The sequence below is a fragment of the Halichoeres trimaculatus genome, unplaced genomic scaffold (assembly GCF_033239565.1).
Source record: "Halichoeres trimaculatus isolate MK-OKI-2021-1 unplaced genomic scaffold, fHalTri1.1 fHalTri1_scaffold_17, whole genome shotgun sequence".
Taxonomy (NCBI): Eukaryota; Metazoa; Chordata; class Actinopteri; order Labriformes; family Labridae; genus Halichoeres; species Halichoeres trimaculatus.
Genome location: NW_027437195.1, coordinates 22,511,455 through 22,531,788, shown reverse-complemented (window position 1 = coordinate 22,531,788; position 20,334 = coordinate 22,511,455). Strand labels below are relative to the sequence as shown.

The 20,334-nt window shown below is 41.3% G+C and overlaps 3 protein-coding genes across 3 annotated transcripts; all 3 read right to left on the bottom strand.

The window, feature by feature from the left end:
* Window positions 1-23: 23 nt before the first annotated feature.
* On the bottom strand, window positions 24-10,587 carry LOC141806299 (uncharacterized). Its single transcript, XM_074691738.1, has 28 exons — window positions 10,166-10,587; window positions 9,660-9,743; window positions 9,120-9,182; window positions 7,937-8,008; window positions 7,668-7,730; window positions 6,902-6,985; window positions 6,667-6,729; window positions 6,485-6,547; window positions 6,318-6,380; window positions 5,415-5,477; window positions 5,225-5,287; window positions 5,032-5,094; window positions 4,839-4,901; window positions 4,645-4,707; window positions 4,454-4,516; window positions 4,260-4,322; window positions 4,068-4,130; window positions 3,893-3,955; window positions 3,697-3,759; window positions 3,502-3,564; window positions 3,321-3,383; window positions 3,155-3,217; window positions 2,959-3,021; window positions 1,324-1,386; window positions 1,138-1,200; window positions 855-908; window positions 616-744; window positions 24-536 (listed from the first exon to the last, which is right to left on the bottom strand). The coding sequence occupies exons 1-28, from the start codon at window positions 10,479-10,481 to the stop codon at window positions 256-258; spliced, it is 2,343 nt and encodes a 780-aa protein (XP_074547839.1). The 5' UTR covers window positions 10,482-10,587; the 3' UTR covers window positions 24-255.
* A 765-nt stretch (window positions 10,588-11,352) lies between these two features.
* atg14 (autophagy related 14) lies at window positions 11,353-16,421 on the bottom strand. The gene is made up of 11 exons (XM_074691226.1): window positions 15,915-16,421; window positions 15,003-15,065; window positions 14,837-14,879; window positions 14,455-14,536; window positions 14,125-14,362; window positions 13,693-13,922; window positions 13,435-13,552; window positions 13,258-13,348; window positions 13,078-13,163; window positions 12,793-12,967; window positions 11,353-12,685 (listed from the first exon to the last, which is right to left on the bottom strand). The coding sequence occupies exons 1-11, from the start codon at window positions 16,190-16,192 to the stop codon at window positions 12,563-12,565; spliced, it is 1,527 nt and encodes a 508-aa protein (XP_074547327.1). The 5' UTR covers window positions 16,193-16,421; the 3' UTR covers window positions 11,353-12,562.
* Window positions 16,422-17,085: 664 nt separating this feature from the next.
* Window positions 17,086-20,128, bottom strand: tbpl2 (TATA box binding protein like 2). Its single transcript, XM_074691979.1, has 7 exons — window positions 19,991-20,128; window positions 18,993-19,426; window positions 18,531-18,618; window positions 18,237-18,328; window positions 17,979-18,146; window positions 17,645-17,739; window positions 17,086-17,466 (listed from the first exon to the last, which is right to left on the bottom strand). Exons 1-7 carry the CDS (start codon window positions 20,036-20,038, stop codon window positions 17,390-17,392), a joined length of 1,002 nt encoding a protein of 333 aa, XP_074548080.1. The 5' UTR covers window positions 20,039-20,128; the 3' UTR covers window positions 17,086-17,389.
* Window positions 20,129-20,334: the final 206 nt, after the last annotated feature.

The window sequence follows — 20,334 nt, the reverse complement described above, 5'->3', positions numbered from 1 at the left end:
ACAAAAGGTCAAAGGTCAGTTTGTTTTCACATTTTTAGGTCAAATTTAATAAAAGACTTGTTTAAAATGTGAAGCGTCATGCTGTGAATCTTAAACACGAACTGGGCGAGGACCTGAGATATCAATCAGCCTCTACATCACTGAGATCAGAGGGTCGTCCAACTGCTGGAAAAGTCTCACCCTCTCAAAACAGAAGTCCACTGAAGGATAGTTTATTCACGATAGGATGTCTCACTCGTTTCCTGATTCAGAAGGTCAGAGAGGAAACAACAAGAAGCCTGAGAACACGCTGAAGTTTCGGATGTCATCATAGAGGCGGTAGCTGGCCGGTAGACTGAGACGGACGCCGTCACCGGCCTCCAGCTGCAGAGCAATGCCATTGGACGTGGAGGCGTAGCCGCCATGATCATTCAGGTCCAGGTTGAAGATGACTGGCTGATCGTTCCTGTAGAGATGGAGACCCATGTAACCTTTCTGATAATCTGCTGCCTTGAAGCTGAAGAAATACAGTCCTCTGATGGGAGCCCTGAACACACCTGAGAGACACAGATCAGGTCAAACTTCCACGCCTGTAAGACAGAATGCAGGTGCAAATTTACTTATTGTGAGGTTTACCTGCAGTCTGGTTGTAAGCATCGCCAATGTTCGTGATGACTTTAGAGAAGATCAGAGTTGTCTCTTCATCAAACGGTCCAACTGGTCCTGAATCAGTCAGGCCAGCTGAGAACGCCACCTTCTGCTCACCTGCAGGGAAAAACACCAATTACTACAGGACAGAAAACTTCATGTTTTGGTTGAGAAACAGTGTTTTTCAAGATAAAACTTAACACTTCTGTGACATATAAAGTTCAAACCTGAGCTTTTGTTTTTGAGCTGATTAGAAGACTCACTCAGTCTCAGCTTCAAACCTGAAAGTAGAAACAAAGTTCAAATAAAAGTTAAATTACAAGTTTGTTTTGAATTGTTCACATTTTTTAGACCAGCAGAGGGCATCCTGTCTGCCTGTTCATCCATTATTCTGTCTGTCTCAAAGAAACTACATGACAGACTTACAAAATGTCATCAAGTAAATCTGTACTATTAGTATTTTTATTTATTAAAGTGTTAAATTGAGTACTGTTTTGGAGTGTTAGATACCTGTGTTTTCAGTCTCCAGCTCTTCAAGGTGTTTCTCGCTGACACCCTGTCTGGTCTCCAGCTCTGAAGGAGAAAAAAGTTTTTGATTTGTTTGTGCTTTTGTTTCTCAAGGAGCCATTTTGCATCCTCCACAGTTTCTATCTACATGTTTTGTTAGTAAGAAATCTGTCACATGCCCATCCTCACCTGTGTTTTTAGCCTTCAGGTCCTCCAGCTGTTTCTCACTCAGGCTCAGTCTGGCCTCCAGCTCTGAAGGAAAATCAATTTAAAGTTAAACTGTAGAAATGATGGCATTCCTCAGGGAGCTGTGATGGATCCTCCACAGAATTAATCTACATCTTTGGTTTATTTGAGTTAGAAAGCTTCAGTGTTTATATTTAAAGATGCTATTAGGAGGATCTGTTTTGATTGGACTGCCTCACCACATTCTCGCCTGGAGTGTCACACATATGGGGCAACAATTGTAAAGTTGCACACACTACAAATAACAACATTTCTCCACATTGGGCTCTAAAACATCACCTTTTATGCAGATTTCAACAAATGCGTAGTATATCTGTCAAATATTATATATAAATATATGTATATATATATATATATATATATATATATATATATATATATATATATATATATATATATATATATATATATATATATAATATAATATAATATAATATAATATAATATAATATTATATATATATATATATATATATATATATATATATATATATATATATATATATATATATATATATATATATATATATATATATATATATATATGATATAATATATTATATTAATGATGAAAGTCCTGATTTGAAATATTTAGCTAGGTTTCTGAACATTTAGTTTACATTCTAAATATTTAGTTAAGATTCCAAAATATTTAGTTAATTTGTCTGAATATTTAGCTAAGATTTCTGAATCTTTAGCAAAGATTTCTTAATACTTGCTGAGACTTCTAAATCTTAAATTACTTTTAGCAAGATGTGTGTTTGTTTTGGAATTAAATGGAGATTGGATCGAAACAAACTTTCTTTTTACAAGACAACTTTTTACTGGATACAACGCGCCAAGGTAAGGTTTTTATCAATACAGTTACGTAGCGATAGTAGCCTGCTTTATGTAGTGCTATCGGCAGCCCTTTGCTCAGACATATCTGTAGGCTAACGTGACAACAAGTAAACACTGTCAGTTTGTGAGTAGTTTAGTAGCCGTTCATACTAAGTGCAGCTGGCAGTCTGGTGCTATAACATATGTCTGTAAATTGTAATGTTAGTGAATCCTGGTTAGCTAAGCAGAGCTGACATAACCCCACTTTTCATTTTATTGACAGACTCTCAAGTCTGAACAGACCACTGCAGAATAACTGCTGACTGTGGGTTGGAGTGAACATTAGCACAAACAGTTTAACCCCTGTGTTAGCCTTTAGCCCATGTGCTATCACTCTGCCGTTTAGCTTTCTTCTGCTTTTCTGTCCTTTTTCTGTCTGACAGTTTGGCTCCTGTGTCCACCATCACTACAAAATTAATCATAGAAATCGTTTTCAGCAAAGAAAAACACAGATGTCACTTCTCACTGCTCAACTTCGTCAGCTGGCGTGGTGTTATCGTGCTCGACCTGATCAAGAACCTAAGAGGTAGCACTTTGAAATAAGCTGTAACCAGTAATATTGGTTCTGATAATCTCATTATCAAGTGTGAATTATGATCAGGTATATTTGTAGAATGGAGAGTTTAGCAAGATCACTTAAAAACTTCTCACAGCCCCTTTAATACAGTGGTTAATAAAAATTTATCTAAAAGTTAGATACCTGTTTTTCCAGTCTTCAGGTCTTCCAGCTGTTTCTCACTGACGCTCTGTCTGGTCTCCAGCTCTGAAGGACAAAGTAATTCATAGTTCAGGAAAGGGAGAATTGACACGGCTATCGAAGCGCCTTGTCTATCTCATTATATCCATTGCGGCTCCTTCAAGACAGTTTCAATTCAGTTTTATTTGTCCATTCTCACCTGTGTTTTCAGCCTTCAGGTCATCCAGCTTTTTTTCACTGACACTCAGTCTGACCTCGACCTCTGAAATAAAAACCAGTTTGATTGTGTATTTGGTGTTTGAAAAATGATAATACATTTTGTAACTTCAAGTTTAAATTTCCAAAGTTCCAAGAGTTATTGTCACCTGTATTTTCATTCTTCAAGTCTTCCAGCTGTTTCTTGCTGACACTCAGTCTGACCTTCAGCTCTGAAGGAAAAACAGTTCATGTCATTTGTGTCGTTGATGAGTTCTTCAGAGAGCAATGTCTGTAGTTTCAGTCTGATAGCATATTTTTGAACATAAACTGTTTGGTTTGTATTTGTACCTGTGTTTTCAGTCGTCAGGTCATCCAGCTGTTTTTCGTTCGTGTTCAGTCTGGCCTCTAGCTCTGAGGGAAAATTAGTTTAGAGTTAACTTTGATTTGTCTGTGCATCCATCCTTTGGTCTGTCACAAATAAATTGCAAAAATGACTGTTCAAAATTATTTTTTTCAGTTTGTAAATTGCTGTGTTTGTCCCACCTGTGTTGTCAGTCTTCAGCACGTCCAGCTGCTTCTCGTTCATGCTTAGCCTGGTCTCCATCTCTGAAAGGAAATCAGTTTGCACCTTCAACTAACGTCTTTTGTTTAAAATATATAAATAAAATAACTGACTAAAAAAAAAATTAATTTAAACTTTATTTTATCCCTGTCCATTAAATCTCTGCCTTTTTCTCACCTGTGTTTTCAGTCTTCAAGTCATCGAGCTGTTTCCACTTCATGCTCAGCCTGGTCTCTAGCTCTGAAGGAAATCAGTTTAGAGTTAACTTTGATTTTTAAGTTCCTCCATCCTTTAGTCTGTCTAAAAGAAATTTCAAAAATGACCAGTTTGTTAACTGCTGTGTTAGTCCCACCAGTGTTGTCAGTTCTCAGTTCATCCAGCTGTTTCTCGTTCATGCTTAGTCTGGTCTCCATCTCTGAAATGAAATCAGTTTATACCTTCAACAGACATCTTTTGTCTCCTAAAAAACTACAACTGGCTAAAACAAATCAATTCAAACTTAAATTTATCCCTGTTGGTTAATTCTCTTCTGTCATTTTCTCACCTGTGTTTTCAGTCTTCATGTCATTCAGCTGTTTCTCCTTCATGCTCAGTCTGGACTCCAGCTCTAAGGGGAAATCAGTTTGGAGTTAACTTTGATTTTTCCGTGCCTCCACTTATTAGTCTGTCTAAAGGAAATTGCAAAACTGAGTGTTAAAATCATTTATATTAGTTTGTAAATTGCTGTGTTAGCCTCACCTGTGTTGTCAGTCTTCAGTTCATCCAGCTGTTTCTCGTTCATGCTTAGCCTGGTCTCCATCTCTGAAAGGAAATCAGTTTATACCTTCAACCAAGGTCTTTTGTCTCTTAAAATTACAGCTTACTAAAACAAATTAATTCAAACCTTATTGAATCCCTGCTGGTTAAATTTCTACTACTCCTTTTCTCACCTGTGTTTTCAGTCTTCAGGTCATCCAGCTGTTTCCACCTCATGCCCAGTCTGGTCTCCATCTCTGAAAGGAAATCAGTTTAGAGTTAACCTTGATATGCCTGTGCATCCATCCTTTGGTCTGTCTGAAGGAAATTGCAAAAATGACTGTTCAAGTCATTTATGTTAGTTTGTAAATTGCTGTATTAATCTTACTTGTGTTGTCAGTCTTCAGCTCATCCAGCTGTTTCTCGTTAATGCTTAGCCTGGTCTCTATCTCTGAAAGGAAATCAGTTTGAACCGTTGACCAAAGTATTTCGTCTCTTAAATATCTACAATTGACTAAAACAAATTGATTCAAACCTTATTGAATCCCTGGTGGTTAAATCTCTCCTGCCTTTTTTCTCACCTGTGTTTTCAGTCTTCAAGTCATCCAGCTGTTTCTCTTTCATGCTCAGTCTGGTCTCCATCTCTGAAAGGAAATCAGTTTAGAGTTAACTTTGTTTGTCTGTGCATCCGTCTTTTAGTCTGTCAAAAGAAAATTGCTAAACTGACTGTTAAAATTATTTTCAACTGTTTGTAAATTGCTGTGTTAGCCTCACCTGAGTTGTCAGTCTTCAGCTCGTTCATGTGTTTCTCGTTCATGCTTAGTCTGGTCTCCATCTCTGAAAGGAAATCAGTTTTAACCTTTAACTAAGGTCTGTTTGTCTAAAAAACAGAACTGACTAAAACAAATTAATTCAAACCTTATTAAATTCCTGTTGGTTGAATCTCTACTACTCCTTTTCTCACCTATGTTTTCAGTTTTCAGGTCCTCCAGCTGTTTCTCCTTCATGCTCAGTCTCGTCTCTAGCTCTGAAGGAAAAAACAGTTCTTGGTTTGTTTGTGTTTTGGGAGGAGTTCCTCAGGGTGCCATGTTGGATCCTCTCCAGTTTCTGTCTACACGTTCTGTTTGTAAAGTTCTCATAATTTATTTTCCATAAACAGAAATGAATGAATTATAAGAATAGTTTAATAGAACTGAAGATAATTTACTGTTAAAGGAAGAGTCTACATGATTTTCCTAAAAAATAGAATGTCAACTTTTACAGGAATGAGCCTGCTCAATCATCTCCTATGGGCCTCTATTCATGCGTGTGAGTGTCTATGTCTGCCTTGAAACCTCTCCTCAGCCTGTTTGTTGACGTTTTGGTTGTACTGGGATGTTTGTGGGTGGAGAGTGAGCGTGGTTACATCAGCCAATCACAGCACGCTCAGTGCGCAATTGACTTAGCCAGTGGCTATAATAGTGGATGTAGCAAGGAGAAAGGAAACACAACCAAACAGATAAAGCTTTTCACTGGACAGGGGGGAAGTTTGGCTAGACTTTCACTCGCTTTCGGCCACTTGGAGAGCAGCACGGGATGAAGAGCGACGCGAGTTAGCTTTCTGCTAACCATGTGTCAAATAGCCCAGTGATTAGCTTGTGCTAACATGCCAAGTCAGGTGCACGACTCTCGAGTCTCTCACGTAGAAACAGGACGCTACAGGTGGTTGCCAGGCTAGTGAGTGTGGTCATGTAGTGATGGTTGGAGGCAGTGGGTGTGCGCTGCTGCTGGCACTGAGCCAAGGAGGAGAAGCCCAGTTTTTTTAAACAAAATCAAAGTCTTTGAAGTTCACATGTGAGAATATTTAAGAAAATTTTTCTCTGATTACCATCAGTTTGCTTCAAGATGGTCCCGACTGTGCCTGATAGAGACGAAGCCTCGTCAGCCTGAGCTGAAAAATCAACATCACAGTTATCATATTTATGATTTCTATTCTTACAGTTTGTTTTCACTCAGTGTATTCAAGCATCAAAACAATCATTAAGGAGTACGAACCTGAGCTGCGGTTCTCTGCGGCCTGCAGTCTGGAGGTGAGCTCTGTCAGCAGGGTGGACTGAACTATAGACAGGAAACAGGTCACATGATCTCTGACCTCAAAATTTCAGTGTCAAGCTCTCTTAATACACAAATCTAAACATAAATATTACACATGAATTGGTTTGTAGCCAATGGTTCACCTTGGTGGTCGGTCTGCAGCTGGCTTACAGTGGCCTCTGTGGCTCTGAGCCGTGCCTGTAGATCTGACAGCAAACACACCTTATTTCACTAAAGTGATAAAAACGTGATTTACTTTATGAATACAAAACAGGATTATTTAAATACAGATAGAGACTGAGCTTGAGGACCTCAGACAACCCTCAAGTGCCTAGGGAATATTTACCTGATGTCAGTGAATGCATCTTGGCAGGTTACCTGTGTTCTGAGTTCTCAGGTGATCAAGCTGCTCCTCGCTAACGTTCAGTCTCACAGTCACAGCAGACAGCGCCCCCTCCTGGACTGAAACAGGGTTTCACTTTGAATTTAACAAGATCACAGAGGAGGTCATGCTGCTATGACATCTTGTTTAAAGCTCAAGCAAAATCTGAAAGCTCAAATGAATCACATTTATCATTTTTATGTTTCCTTTGTTCTACCTTAATCATATCAGCTGTTTTCATCAGATGAACTTAACCAAAAACATGAGATTAAATATTCAGAGTTTACCTGAGTTCACTCTCTGCAGATTCTCCAGCTGCTCCTCATTGAGGCTCAGCCTGAGCTCAAAAGACACAGAGCTGCTGACCACTACACACAAACACACAAACACACAAACACACAAACACACACACACACACAAACACACACACACACACACACACACACACACACACACACACACACACACACACACACACACACACACACACAGAAAAACATAGTTAATTTTACTGTTGTTGTGACTTTTGTTGATGTTATTGTAGATAAATGACCTGCAGAGTGTGAGGTGTTCAGAGCTGACAGAGATGCCTCTTCTGAAACAAACAATAGATAGTGATATTACACACTTAGCAGTCAAAGTTTAGATACAACAATTAATTTGAAATTATTAATTCGGGAGAGCTATCTCTACAGATGCTGAACACAGGAAGTGACCCATTAGTCTTCACAATAAGAGTTGTGTGTTGTATGTATGTTATACCTGTACTCTGTGTCGGCAGCTCGTTCAGTCGTTGATCACCTTCAGTCTGTGTGTCACTCAGAGCTGAAACACAGAAACCTTTCACAGTCAGATATTTACATGTAACCCTGAAACACTGGAGTGATGCTGGGGGTAGATAAAATATCAGCATGAGTATGTCGTATTGCTGTGAGTGATGATTGCTGTCGGATTGAAAAGTTTTATTGGGTCAAGTGACTCTCGTGGTTGATTTCCATGAAGTTATTTAAGTACGGGGGATTTAAGTTCACCTGGTGTGTTTGAGTTTGGCTCCTCCTGATGCTCCAACACCTCAGACTCCGATGAACTGTTATAGGCAACATCTGCTGGGATAGAAAGGGTTGAAAAATGTTATTTTATTGACTTCTTATATTTTGAGTACAGACAAACTCATATCTCTCAACAGAAAAAAAAAATCAAAAATTGAAGTGCAAAAGTAAAGATATATATAAAGACTATGAACCAGTTAATGACCACTAATTAAATAATTCATTTCAGTATCAACAAATAGCCTTTAAGGACTAATAAAAAGTAATTTAAGGGCTAATAAGGGTAACAAAAAAGGGCTAATAGTTAAAAAAAAGGTGAATTAAAGTTACTGAAGGGTTAATAGAGGCATTAATAAAGGATTAATAAAGGATTAATGAGGGCTAAAAAGGTTAACAAAGGTTAATTAGTGTTAATAGAGGTTAATAAATGGTTTATAAGGGCTAATAATGTTAACAAAGGTTTAATAAGGGCAAAATGAACTGAGGCCAATCAGGTTATTTATGGGTCAATAAGGCATTGACAAAGGGTTACCAAAGGCTAATAAGGGTTAATAAAGGCCAATAAGGTGAATAAAGGATTAATAAAGGGTTAACACGGACTAATAAAGGTTGATAGGATATAGGTTAATAAAGGGTGAATAAAGGGTTAATAGGGGCTCAAGAGGGTTATTTTGATGGTTACTGTAGGTTAATGGACAACAAGTTGAATAAAGGGTTAACGAGGGCTCATAAAGGAAAATTTAAGGGTAAAAAAGGCCTATAAAGGGGTTGTTAAAGGGATCGTAAAAGTCATTTTAAGGGGTGGTAAAGGGTACTGAATGAAACGTCAATAAAGGGCTAAGAAAGGGTTTTTATAAGAGGTAATTTAGCGTTAACAAAGGTTAGAAAGGCTAACTTATCGTTGATTTAGGGTTAATTAGGCTCATTAAGCTTAAATAAGGGATACAAAAAGCATGTTGTCTTTTTTTAAAACTGGGAAAATTTAAAGTAAATGAGGCTTTTACTTTTCGAAGTTGACAATTACTTTCAAAACGTTGATGATGAGTAGTATGGGGGGATTAATACGAATAATGGTGAATTAATGTAGATGATGGTTAACTGTAGTGGACGGTTAAAAATGGGTAAGTGTTGGTTGTTAGCATAAACAGAGGATGAATAATCTGACCTGAGCTCTGCCTCCTCATCTCCTTCATCAGACTCTCAGTGTGACACAATCTGACTGCCAGCACTGAAACACAACACCATGACATGAGCTGATCACAACAAACTTTAGCTTTTACTTTGAAAAGGCTTCAGGAAGTGACATGACTGTGTTTGACATGTAGCTCGTATTTAGTAGATGTTAGGTAATCTGCTTTATGCTAAGTTTTTCTGTCAGGATCAACAGTGTTACACTCAGTGAGGGCAGACAGACACTGTGCCAGGGAGGCCTTCAGACGTCACATGATCTTTGAATACTACAACGACTAACAGGAGGTTTAGAGGGTTAGCTGGGTAGGTATGCAGCAAGCTAATCCTTAGAGGCATCCTTTGTGTCCTGTGCCCTTTGAAGGGTGTATCCTCCGCCTGAGGACACAGCGTGCTACTGAAGGGCTAAGAGTTAGCATTGCGAGTTTTCCTGTGGTGATCAGACAGGCCACTGGGGGTGCCCCTGAGCCCAGGTTAATGACAAAATGATGAAGAAGATGATGAGGGTAATGATGACCTGCACTCTTTCTCTTCAGCTGTTCCACTGTGAGCTCACTTGCTCTCAGTCTCGTCTGCAGGAACGGTAACTCTGCAGCCAGCGCTGTGGGGACACCAGCACAGGGTCACCACAGAAACCATGGACATACCTGTACACGCACACACGCTAGAGATACACACACACAACCACCACGCTAACACCTATATGAACATTAGATGAGTGTCTGAGATGGTTAGTGTTGGTTGGTTTCTGTCTTTACCAAGCTCTCCTTCATCTAGTTGTGTTACTATATATACTTTATTCTGATTGGTGGAAACCAGTAACAAAGACTACAGCTTCATGATGACAACACCCTGTTTGGTTTCTGTTTTTGAATAATCAACAGTTAAACCATCTCTTAGATGTAAAACACAGTTTGCTGGAAATGCAAATTTAATCATGTGTCCACTTTACCTTGTTTTTTTTATTATTATTATTATTTATATTATGCATCTTCTGTTAGGCTTCATCCTTCCCTCTCCTACCTTTGCTCTGCTCCTCCAGCTTCTCCACCTTCCTGCTCAGCTCAGAGTTCAGTTCTATCTCCAGCTTCCTGTCCGCCTCGGTCCTTGGGGGAGGGCTCTTCATCTCCTTCCTGTACTGGTTCAGCATCTCCGTCAGTCCTTCCACTCTGTGCCTCTGCTGCTCTACCTCCATCTCCCCGTCCCTCAGACGACTCTCCATGCTCCGCAGAGTCTGACGCTGACCCACCTCTGCTGCCTTCAGGCTCAGGACAAGATCCTTCAGACCCTGCAGCTCATCCCAGACAACCGCCAGGCCAGGGGGGCCATCTGCCTGCATCCTAACATCCTCCGATCCTGTCTTCACCCCATCGCTTTGGGGGACAGAAACCTGTGTCTGTCCCTGACCGGCCACTGAGGACAAACAGAGGAGCAGCAGCAGAAATACAGCCTCCATCCTGCCACCAAAACCAGTCTGAACCAGAGTCCAGCAGCTTATATTCAACACACACACACTAATCCTGCTGAAAGCCTGGAGCAAAACCTTTCACAGTGTTGATTAGGAAAAGTTGATCAGATTCTTGCTTCATTTTCTCGTGTCAGTGTGAGACATCTTTACAATATAAATATATTCTAAAGCTTAAACTTCAGTTCTTCAGTAAAACGATCCAATCAAAGCTCAAGCTCTCCTCTGGTGCTGCTCCTCTTGGGTTTCATGTGGTCAAAGAAAAAAAACAGAACAATTTATCATTAGGTGACTCACAGCACCACAAGTAATAGTCAGAGCTCTCCATAACAAAGAAAAAGCATCACACAGCAGATTAAAAAATAAAGGAACCATCACTCACCTCCACACACGTGTGTTGAAGGGGAAATAGCATGCTGCTGTGATAAACACACTTTAACTCTTTTTATACTTTTAAATCCATGTTTTTATGAAACATATTTTTTTCAGAGTAGTTTAAATAAAGTTTACATGAGTCCTGTCTCTAAAAAGAGATTAGCATACCAAACACAACTAATACGCTTATCTGAAGCTCACTCTCAACACAAAGACCCCACTCTGTGGCCATGTGCATACTCACAAGCACGACTATAGAAGGGTCATGGAGACAGGAAGTAAACTCTTAGAGACAAGAAATAATCTAAAGCAAGAAACAATCATTGAGTTCAGGATTTATAACAGCAGAAATTTTATCCTTAAAAAAGAATACAATTCTCTGAAATAAAACACTTATTTTAAAAAAGCCTATTTACAAGACTTTTATTTTGAAGGGACAGATTCAAGAACCTGGAAACAGATTTTTTAAACTCAAGCTTTTCGTGTTTACAGGAAGGAAACACATTTTCAACATTTTGTTCTTTGAACAGAAAAAAATCCAATGAGAGCCACTAGGACTAGTTTAACTAGTTAAAACATTTAACTAGTTAAATTCACTTCAGTGTTTTAACTTGTTCATGTCCTGCTTAGTGTTCATTTGTGTCTCTGTAAGACCCAATTTCATCTGGTCCTGATTAGGTTCATCATCTGAACCTGATCCAGGGTCACTCCAGATTAGGGTTCAGTTATCACCATGGTAACCGTCAGTATGTCCCGGGTCGCTGCAGACACTTCATAAAGATGACAAAATCGTAACAGTCCCTTTGAGCTGACAGACAGGTGGGCAGGGCGACAGGTGGAACATTATCCACCTGCACTTAAACCTTCATCAGAGTACTAACATGTCATGCATGTTTAACATCACCGCCATGCAGCTGTTTCTTCTTCGACCTTCAGGTATTTGATCTCAGGTGTGTCATGATGTTTAAAAATGCCTTACTGCTTATTCAGATCGTTACAAAGGCCTGGTTTAAAACTACAACAGAGATCCTCTATAAACAGGAGGTCTCACTCTCTCTGAAATACAGAAAGCCAGTGGTTGTACATGGTGATTTAAGAGTGAAGCATCTTGGGTACAGATGATCTTTGGTGTTGCTCACACTTTTCACCTGGTGAGGTGTAGAGATGTGTCTGAAGTTTCTGGAGCTCTGATCAGATTATTTAACATATGAACAGCTGCATGTATCTGGTTCTTAATGAGAACACTCTAAAGTTATTCTGACCCCACCTCTCTCTCCTGCTCTCACACACACACACACACACACACACACACACACACACACACACACACACACACACACACACACACACACACACACACACACACACACACACACACGCAGAGTTAGACAGACACACTGATGACACCAAGCGATGTGATTGGCTGATTCTGGTTATTGCTTCTGTGTGTTTGAAAGCTGCTGCCTTCAGGTGTCCGAGTGTGACTTGTCTCTTTGATCATGTCACAGCTGACCTTTGACCTCTGACCCTTGCCAGTCCAAAGTCTGGTCTAGCTGAGCTCTCTTCCCATTCTTGGTTCCTCAGCGCTGCCCAGTGTACGCTCTGAACCAGGAAGTGACAGAAGCCGCTGCAGACGAGATCATCCCTCCTGTGTTAGCTGAGGGCTGGGACACCTGCAAAGCACTCTGGGAAAGATCCATGGGCTGTGGGGGGGAGGGTTCAAAATTAGAGCCTGTTTGTGTCTCTTTAAATATTACTCTATCAATAATCAGTGTGTCTCTTTGTTACTGAACAGGACAGGTGAGTTTACCTGTGAAGGTATGTCACAGAATCGTGGACTTGGCACCGTCTCCCAGTCCGTCCCCAGGTCTGTCTCCTCGTCAGTCACTGCCTCGTCACCGCTCTCCTCAGCCGGCCCTGCTGCCTCTGGCTCCACAAACTCCATTGACTCCTCCAGGTCAGCGCTCACCTCAAACGGACCCGTCCTGGAACCAAAAATAGGACCAGACGGTCAGGATCAGGACAAAGACCGGCTCAACAATCAGGACAATGAAGACGGTCAGACAGTGCTTTACACTAAAAAGGTGTATCTCACCTGCCCAGGTTGTCATTGTCAGGGGAAACCAGAAACATGATGTTCCTTAGAGTGTGATGTGGGTGGAGCTTCTCACTGTCCACATGCTGAACATAAAAAACGTTCAAACCATCAGAGTGAGTGACTTTACCTGAAGAATCTGGCCTGAGGTCATCTGAATTAAGAGGGGGCGTGTCTTACCTGGGAGAAGCACAGGTGCAGGATGTTGGTATTGAGTTTGCTCAGAGCTCGGGTGAAGCGATACCTGCTCAGGTTCTCTCCACAAAACTCACTGTGGAACAAACAGGTTTTGAATTAGCCTTACACTCTGATTTCCTTACTGTCAGTGAAGGCAGCAGCAGTTATTTTCTGACTCACCTGTTGCAGAGCTTCTTGGGCAGGTTGACATCCAGGATATGAGACAGGATGGTGACGAGCTGGGTGGCGTAGCAGAGAGCAGCGCTGATTGTGTGCGCAGGGTTAATGTGGTCCAACTCTGCAGCAGGAGGTCAAAGGTCAACAGGAAGTCAATCTCAAGCTGTCTGTAGTTTGATGTCATCAACAACAGGTCCTTAGATAAACACCTCGTAGGTATTATGCTGAGGACTCTGAAGCTCTGCCCCCCTCCCTGCTTACCTGGGCCCTGATTGGTGCTCTTCTCCTCAACCCAGCTGTAGTAGGCTGAGCAGTCTCCATTGCTGGGCAGACTAACGGGAGGGCCCGTGATGCTGATGCTGGTCTCTCCGTTCTGGTCATCCCAGATCCAGCGCCCCGACAGGTAGGTGGTCCTCCGGGCCTCTGCCAGCTCGCTCACTGTGCTGGAGGTCAGGGCAGGGTCACACTCTGCCACCACATCTGCAGGGTCTCTGAGGAAAGGATACAGGGGCAGAGGACAGGGGGAAAATATGTGACTTTCAGATAAAACAGAGAATAAAAACACTCAATGTGACGTTAAACTGATCTGCCCACAGACCCAACTAGGGCTGATTTTCTCAGGTTGCAGCCAGGTGTGTGAGTGTGTGTGTGTGTGGATACATGTATCTGTGTGTGTGTGTGTTCATGTCCAACCTGCGCTCCTGTTTCTCCTCCTGCAGAGGGAACATGTGTGTGCTGAGCTCATGGATGTGTTCCCTTCTTAGAGCAGCGAGCTGACTCAGACGGCTCTGCAGCTCTTTGCTTCGCCGCTCCAACAGGTCGCCTAGGCGACGGTTATGGCGTTCAATTTTGTCCCGTTTCTCCTGATGACGCCCGGCTCGCCGCTGCAAGCGCACACACTCTTCCTGAGAGCGCAGGAGCAGCTCCTTATCTGCAGAGGAGGAAAGAGGAGAGGGGAAGAGTTGATGAATCATTGAGCTGTGTCTCCTTTTTAGAGGCTATTCTGCAGAATCTGAGACCTACCATTTTTCACTTCTTCATTGCCCCTGGCAACCGCTTCCTTCAGCTGCTCAATTTTCATCCTACAGGACATGATCTTCCATTTCTAAGAGAAAACCCATGAACACACACACGTAGTCAGGCAAGAGGTGTTCATCTTTCTAGCAGAAGTTTAAATTTGACAAGACAAAAATGTTGAAAACATTCCATGTATCTGACACAGGTAAACACAGGATGAGTCTGCATGTACACCATTTAAGGTGGCTTTTACAGAAGATACTCGCATTGCTTCTGTAGATCTCAGTGACCTTTGACCTTAACACTGTCAGTGAGTTCTTCTTCTCTGTTCTTACTCTAGTAGCACATACACTGTAAAATCTGAAAGGGTTAAAACAGTTGGACTGACCATGTGATCATCCTGCAGCTTCCTGTCCATGTCTCGAATCACTCTGAAGAGAAACACAAAGTATATAAAGAGACTGTAGAGTTTAAACACTTGATCACACAATTATGATTCTACCCTATCACACAAAACACACTAAATATTGTCCACAGGTGAACAGGTGTGCTACCTCTGCTGCAGCTGCTCCTTCTCCTCCTTCAGCTCCTTCAGACGCTGCAGCTTGTCGGAGTATCTACAAAACATTTAAATCTCTATCAGTCTCTGTGAACAAAATATTATACCTGTTGTTTTGAATAAGACTGAACAGACACCCTCAGAGGTTTTAGGTATTCTGTGTTTGTGTTCTACATCTCCTGAAGCTCCTCAGTGACCCCTGAAAGGCCCCTGAGCCAAATTTAGGAACCTTCTGTTTAGCCTATGAAGAGTGAGGTCAGAGTTATTTTCGGTTTCCACATGTTGTGTAACTGTAGCGGGGATGCTAACTCAGTTAGCTTTATAACTTGCACAGTGACTCAGCAGCCAACTGTTTGATTCACTTGATGAACACCTGGAACTTGCAACACCTGCGCTAACTGTGAGCTTAGCATTAGTTAGCACTGTTAGATCGACGGACGTTTGGCTTTTATTGCCATCTAGCATTGCATAGTGGTTGCATGTTGGTAACTTAATAAAAAGTTAACCGCGTGTTTCCGCTGCTGCTATCAGTACAGAGTTTTTGTTAGTTAAATAAAACTGAACAACATGTCGTAACTTGAGACAGCGCTCCTGGGACAGTTTTCAATTTCACTTTCAATTTATTTAGGATGACCCCTTGAGCTATAGCATCTCGTTTTCAAGGGATTTTAGAGTGGTTCAATAAAGGATACATTTACGATAGGATGGGATGAATCGCTCCCTGCTTTCTGATATTGAAGCCGAACTGTGTAAAGTATTGTTGTCTTCGTGAAACAACATGTAACCGGAAATGTTGAGTACAGCACACTTAACGACTGATATATCTAAATATGACAACGAAGTTCTTTGTTAGAACGGACCAAAGAATAAAAATCATTAGATACAAGTCATATTCTCGGAATGTTACCTCTCTGTGTTCCTAGCGTCGAAGTACACAAAGTCCCCGGCCTGCACACAGCGTGCACAGGTGAGCCTGCGCCGGGATGAGCTGCACAACGGACACCGCTCCACCGCCACCGACAGACCCTCCGCGTCATCCACCGACTCCACCATCATGCAGCCCGGGGAGGAGTGAGCTGGGTGGGGGTGATGAGGGCGGAGAGGCGGCCTCCCTGTGGAGAGAGGACCGAAGGATGAAGCAGCCCTGTCCGGGCTGAGCGGAGGGAGTCCCGCTGAGGACGCCATGGGAAAGGGGGCCTGAAGCTAACTGTGCTAACAGGCTAATGTAACGTAAACAACACTAACGTCTAAAAGCTAAAAGGACGAGGTCACGTGACTAAGTGCTGAGCGTCTCTTCATGATGATCCGTCTGATTTCTGACTTTTTACCAAACGAAAGCGCTCACACCTGTTTTTCACAAACCGAGACTCACACCGAGCTGTGTTTGTTTTCATCTGCAGACCTACACTCTAACACTTCCGGTTTCCTCTCAAACGTGACAGGTTTGTTTATGTGATGACGTCACATAGTAGGCGGGCCAAGTAGCAGGATTTAACAGAAATAATTTTGCAGCATTTGAGGGCTTTATCGGGGATTTTCACCTCTATACATCAGTCTACGGTTGTCTATTGCATTCACCCGGAAATAACTCTTTGACAAAAACTGGATTTTTTTAATCATCTGTGGTCAGGGTCAGGACAATCAAAAATGAATGAATTTTAAAATAAATAAATTCCTGTTTTATTAGATAGTTATGTTGTAAAAAAAAAAAAAAAAAAGTGTTTTTTTCCCCATGTATGCAATACGCCATCGCATCATCTGCTTGTAATTCACAATTTAAAATGAGATCACAGTACCAAAATTGGTAATACCTGAATATCATTTCTCAAAATCAATGGAAAACACAACCAATACATGTGTGGCAAAGTCTCTTTGACAATACTATGTCAGAAGGCAAAGTTTAGTGGTGATCCCCTTTTATTTGCTTCTTGAACAAATGCATGCTTTGGCAAGAGTCACACTCCTGTGACAGTGATTGACGATGTTTGACAGTGCTCATGGGAAACGGAGCTTATCCAGGTAGTACCCCCAGTGCCTTTAAATCTTTGTCTTTCACAAGGCTACAGTCACTTAAGGAAGAGTCGGTCCGATATGCCTGTGGAATTAATTTCAATCATATTATTTTTTCATATCAGTTATATCTTTCATATTTGTGATTACAGTCAGGGACAAATTGCACAAGCTCACAGCGGGCATAGAAATAAAGATGTCCATCTCTCTCCATTCAATATCAATTTGATAAGCTTTAATAAGCTGTTACTTTTATTCATTCAACAAACAGTAACTTGATTATCATCCATATTTTTCTAAATAAAACAAGATAGAGTAAATATTTAATCTACTATTTACAAAAATACAGGATGTGACATCAGAGGTGAGTCCTTAATGTTTCCTGAAGCCTCTCAGGATTGGATAAATGTTCTCGAATGCCTCGTAGATCTCAGCTCGCTCCTTTGCTCCTAGAATTTCAGACACCACCACAGAATCATTAAAGCTTTGTTAATAAACAGGGAGTGAACAGAGACAGCATCAGTATTTAAAAGGTTTCAGAGTTACTTAATACAAACGTCATAACTCTGATCATCATCATCACCATCATCAACAGCACATAATCAGATCGGGTTAGAGGGCAGTTACCAGTCAGAACAACTTTCCCAGACACAAAGATGAGCAGCACAATGCGAGGCTTCACCATCCGGTAGATCAGACCAGGAAACAGCTCAGGTTCATAACTGAGGAAGCACAAACACACTTTAATGATTGTGATTGTAGTACACACATAAGCCAAGCTCGCCAACTTTATTTTAGACGTCTGGTCTCATCATTTAATGAGAGATCAGTTCTGTTCCAACTGTTTTTTATTTGTTGAGTTAAAAAGCAGAAAGGTCAAATGTCTCTGAAGTGGAGCCTGATGGAAAAACACATCCTCTTTCAGGCTTGCAGTTTCTCAGTGTTTGCGTGGTGTGTGTACCTGCTGAACTGCTGGTGTGTGAGGACCAGGCCCTCCAGTCTGATGGGGAAACACACGTCACAGCTGGCCACCATGTTCTGAATCTTAAAGTCCAGGAAGCGAGCCGGGAAGCCGAGTTTCTGAACCACACGTGCATACTTCCTGGCTGCTAACCGAGACTGCTCCTCACTACACATGCCCAGGAACACAGGACACAAAAGTCATAAGGTTTATCACACGCACACACACACTGGTGCACATGTAAACACATGTCCAGACCTCTTGGCTCCTGTGCACACCATCTTCCCAGAGCTGAAGATGAGTGCTGTGGTTCTGGGTTCTCTGATTCGCATGATGACTGCAGCAAAACGCTAAAAAAATAGAGAAGAGACAGATGACCAAATGACCATAAGACTTAAACCCAGATCAGCAACTGTACAGAAATAAAATAAACATATCTGCTGTACACATGAACCCTAAGCATCATAGGATCATAGGAGAGGCTGTAAGGGGGCTTTGAGGTGGACATGGAGGGTACCGAATACCATCACAAACAAACACAGTCACACACACCTTAGGGTTGTATTCTGCATTTCTGGCCTGCAAGGCAATAAACTTCAAATCCAGAGGACAGCCCAGGTTCACTGTAGAGACAATGTTCCTATACACATACACAGAAAAATACAGACAGACAGACAGACAGACAGACAGACAGAAAGATAGATAGACAGATAGATAGATAGATAGATAGATAGATAGATAGATAGATAGATAGATAGATAGATAGATAGATAGATAGATAGATAGATAGATAGATAGATAGATAGATAGATAGATACATACATACATACATACATACATACATACATACATACATACATACATACATACATACATAAGATACGAGATTAATAGAATCTATCAAAAAGCAATCCTTTCTGACAGTGTGGGTGCAGACTATTTGTCTCCTCTTGAATTTAAATAAAATGTTTGCGTATTCTTTTAACAATTTGTCCCCATGTCTCTCACACTCACTGTAGTTGAGGAGTGATCCCTGACCTCTCTGTCATGGGGGTCATGGGGGTCATTGGGGTCATGGGGGTCATTGGACAGAAAGGGGAAGCTCCTGCCACAGGCAGTGATGGCCCCTGCTGGTTGTCAGCTGCTCTGTCTGCTGTGGACTCCTGGGCCACAAAGTCAGGGAAGATGCCGCTGTCCCGGGACACATTCAGAGATGCTTTCTGACCATCCGCTAAGGTCATACTAGAGTTGACATGGTGACCAGGCTCCTCCTGCGTGCTGAGGTCATCAGGCAGGAAGCTAAGGTCCAGATCATCACCCTGCTCTATCCCTGACCCTGCATTTACTGACTGCAAGGAGTCCTGCCGAGAGTTAGTAGGGTTCTGTGAAGATGGGGCGGTGCTTTGGGGGCCCATCTGCTCCCCCAACATGAAGCTGGAAACATCCTCCTTGTGATAAGAAACAAGAAACTAGTCAGTTTAAGACAAATGGAAGTACTGGAGAGAAAAAAACATGTTTATGTGTGATGATTTTTTTTTTTCATGGAGGACAACAGAAATTCCTTTTGTACATATACATTCACCCTCAGCATCCAGCCAAACTGTGCTGCAGCATCAGGGGCAACGAAAACCATGGCAAATTCATGAATGAGAAAATTGAGGTAATGCACCTTTAACTATTACACACTAGACCTTCAAATATTGCATACTGTACTTTTAAACACTACGCAGTACCCTTTAGTATAACACACTGTAGCCTTAAATGCTTCAGACTGCACCCTCAAATGCTCCACACTATAAGTGATACATCATGATACATGTATACAAATAAATATTCAAATAAAACTGTACCAGGTAAACAACTCCAGTTTAAGACAGGTCAATAGGACTCAGATTGATTTGTGTTTGACTTGAGATTCAACCAAACAAACCAAAATCCTTCAATTATGTTCATTTCTTTTGTTTTAATCAAAATACTATTCAGACTGATCAGAGCATAAAGGCTTCACTCACGCTAGCAATTGAGTCATCAAAGTATCGCTCCAATGCTGATTCATCCATGACTAAGCAAGCTCCAGAACTGATCCAGGACTTTCCAGGACGTCTTCCAGGAGAGGGTTGCACAGCTGCACCTAATCCTGATTCATCAAAACCTGCACCAGACTCATTAAACCCTGCATCAGCTTCATCAAAACCTTCATCAGACCAACAAACCCTTTATAAGACTCATATCAGATCATCAAACCCTTCATCAGCTTCATTGAACCATTTATAAGATCCAACTAGTGTTTTGTAGCGTTAACTTAATACATTTTATTTTTCTGTTGTTTGAATAATAGATATTTATCTATAAGATT